The sequence below is a fragment of the Pteropus vampyrus genome, unplaced genomic scaffold (genome assembly GCF_000151845.1).
Source record: "Pteropus vampyrus isolate Shadow unplaced genomic scaffold, Pvam_2.0 Scaffold35, whole genome shotgun sequence".
In the NCBI taxonomy this organism is placed as follows: domain Eukaryota; kingdom Metazoa; phylum Chordata; class Mammalia; order Chiroptera; family Pteropodidae; genus Pteropus; species Pteropus vampyrus.
In genome coordinates this window covers 8,053,053-8,056,035 of record NW_011888816.1, presented here as the reverse complement: position 1 = coordinate 8,056,035, position 2,983 = coordinate 8,053,053, and the positions used below count along the sequence as shown (strand labels likewise).

General features: G+C 39.1%; 1 protein-coding gene across 7 annotated transcripts in view; it reads right to left on the bottom strand.

Moving 5' to 3' along the window:
• The window catches only part of NMNAT3 (nicotinamide nucleotide adenylyltransferase 3), a 99,692-nt gene that overhangs the window by 12,341 nt on the left and 84,368 nt on the right, over positions 1–2,983 (bottom strand). For 3 of the 7 annotated variants that reach the window (XM_023529098.1, XM_023529099.1, XM_023529100.1), the window contains exon 3: positions 105–280. The exons of 2 other annotated variants lie outside the window; for them this stretch is intronic. In XM_023529098.1, coding sequence (XP_023384866.1) covers positions 105–280 — 176 coding nt within the window. Of the gene's footprint in view, positions 1–96; positions 281–2,983 lie in introns of those variants that run through there. 2 more of the 7 variants (XM_011357456.2, XM_023529101.1) reach the window with 2 other exon arrangements.

Here is a 2,983-nt window from a genome sequence, read left to right as displayed (position 1 = left end):
GCCCCTCTCAACACTCCATCTCTACCTTTCACTCTGTGGGCCCTGCAGACTGTCCCGCGGTCCCTGGTCATCACAGAAACGCATGCCCACCGTTACCTCAGCACCTTCACTGTCTCTATCCACTGTGCCTGCTCACTCTCCCAGGGGTCCACCCGGATCCAGTCCGACGTCTGCAGGGCCAGCTGGACCATGGCTACTCGGTGCCGGGCAGCCACGAGGTCTTTCTTCTTGTAGTTGTCATTGACAGGAGAGATGATACCTCCGATCACCTGGTACATTCCTAGGCAAGGGAGAGCAATGGTGTCGCACGTGCAAATACTAGACTGAATTCGGGTGCTAAAAATCTCCATGCCGTATCCTGATTGGGAGCAGACCCTGGCATTCTCTCCTGGGCAACCAGCTCCTGTGGGCAAGGTAAAGGCCACCTCAGCGACCATATGCTTCTCCTCCAGAGCCTTCTACAACCCAGAGTAACACTTCTGAAAGGAAGGCTGTGAGGGTGGAGCCAGACAAGACTCCCAGAGAGCAATGTGGACAGTTCAGGTCAGAGTATGTTGGAGGAACAGCATGACCTCCCTCTGGGTGGGACTTAACAGAGGCACTGTCATCCTCTACTCATCAGCAGAACAATAGTTACATATAGTTTCTTATCCTAATAAGGGGTTTTGTGGATCAAAGATGAAGGGATGGGATTTAGCATGAACCAGCATGGGTGGGTGAGGGATAGTGGGTTGCACAGGACCACCACTGGCTTTGGAGAAATGTGCTGTTAAGGGAATGGGAAGACCTACTTGACAAAAGACATGGGCTGTACTGATTAGCGATGTTGTATGGCTCAAGGTGTGGGGAATGGGACATCTTGAGTTTGAGCTACAGTGACATTGTAGAAGCTATAGAGAACTGTCATGTAAAGAGTATGAAAGGGACTCAAAGAGCTTTGCGTGAGAGCTCCACCTCCATCACTTATAGGATGCCTTAGGCAAATTCCAAGTTATTTGAAAAAGAAAATACTTAGCCATTCGAACTTCAGTTTTCCTGTCTGTAAAATGGGATAATACCCATGCTTGGCAGGACTTTGCAATAAGGATGAAATTAGATAATGTTTGTGAAGTGAGATAATATTTTGATTTCATATATATGTTTTTAAAAATTGTATTCTAAAATATCAAATGCACATAAAAAAGCATAAAACATATGGTTTGACAGTTACAAAGTATATTCTGCTATAATCATCACGTAGTTCCCTACATGACCCCCATTCTGACAGAAGTTAATCGCTAGTCTTACTTTTATAATATTAATTCTCTTGCTTTCCTTTATAGCTTTACCTTTATTATTAATGTATTAAATATAAATATATTTCATGTATTGATGCAGCCTTAAAAAAACAGTCACTTTGCCTGCTTCTGAAAATTTTATAAATGGAGTCATGTTGAATGTATCCTTAAGACTTTTTCACCTTATGTAAATAAAATTCATGTAGTACGACCAATTTTATTGCTGCATAACATTCCACTGCATTATCGTATACCCAATAATTGATCAGTTTTACTCTTGATGGACTTGTCTGGATTCTGGCTTTAGACAAATACAAACAAGGTTGCTGTGAAAATCCCTGCACGAGTCCCTCTGCACACATGGGCACGGATTTCTTAGGATACACACCAAAGAGTGGGACTGTTGAGTCATATGGTAGGTGTGTTTGCTGCTTTACTAGATGATGCCGAACGGTTTTCTAAAGTGGTTGTAGCTATTTACCCTTCAACCAGCAGTGTATGAGAATGTCATTTGCTCCACACCATGCCATATGAGGTTATTGTCAGGGTTTCCCATTCCGATACACGTGTAGTTATAACTCATTGTGGTTTTAATGTTCATTTTCCTGCTTACTAGTGATGGTGAGCATTTATTCATATATATTATTAAACATTCAAGGTTAAGTTTTTGTGAAGTGCCTGTTCATATCTGTTGCCCGTATTTTGGGTTGTCTGCCTTTTAATCATCGATTTGTGGAATACTTCATATTTTCTAAATATTAGCCTTTTATTGGTTGGTTAAATATGTCATAAATATCTTCTTTCACTTTATGGCTTGTATTATTGTTCTTTTCATAGAACCATTTTGAAAATAAAAGTTCTTAATTTTAATGTAGTTGGGTTATTAGTTTTTTCCTTTATGGCTAGTGCATTTTGTGTTATAAAGACATTTTCCTACGTTATCTCATAAAAGGTTTATAGTTTTGTTTTTCACAGTTGAGTCTTTGTGCATGATGTGAGTCCTGTTATTTTCCATTTGGATAGTCAATTATTCCCCCTCGACCCTACTGCTATGCATTGCCACCTGTGTCGAATGTCAAGTGTCCATCTGTGCATGGGCCTGTTTCTCTACTCTGTGTTCTGATCTGTTGCTCTATTTGCCTGTCCTTGTACAACATCGCACTGCTTTGCTTCATGTAGCTTTATTATACATCTTGATATCTGGTTAAGCAAACCCTCCCACCTTGTTCTTCAAGAATATCTCAGAAATTCTTGACTTTTTGCATTTTCTACATAAATTTTAGAAAAAATCCATCAAGTTCCACAAAAATGAATGCCCGACCTACAACCAAAAAACCTACTGAAATCTTCATAGGAATTGAATCGAATCTACAATTCAATTTAGGGAAAATTGACATCTTTACAATATTGAGCCTTTCAGTCCATGAGCACTGTTTATCTTTCTACTTATTTAGGTCTTCTTAAATGTCTCTAATGTTTTACAATTTTTCTTGTGGTGCACTTACACATCTTTTGTAAGATTTATTCCTAGATACTTGACTTTTTTGGATGCCACTATAAATGGCATTTTTAAAAAATACGTTTCTTTTTCCTGTTTGTTGTTGATATGTGTAAATATAATTGATTTAGTTATCTCGAATGTGTATCTAGTAACCTCGCTAAACTCTTTTGTTAATTCTAATCGTTTATCTATTTGAATTTTCTAT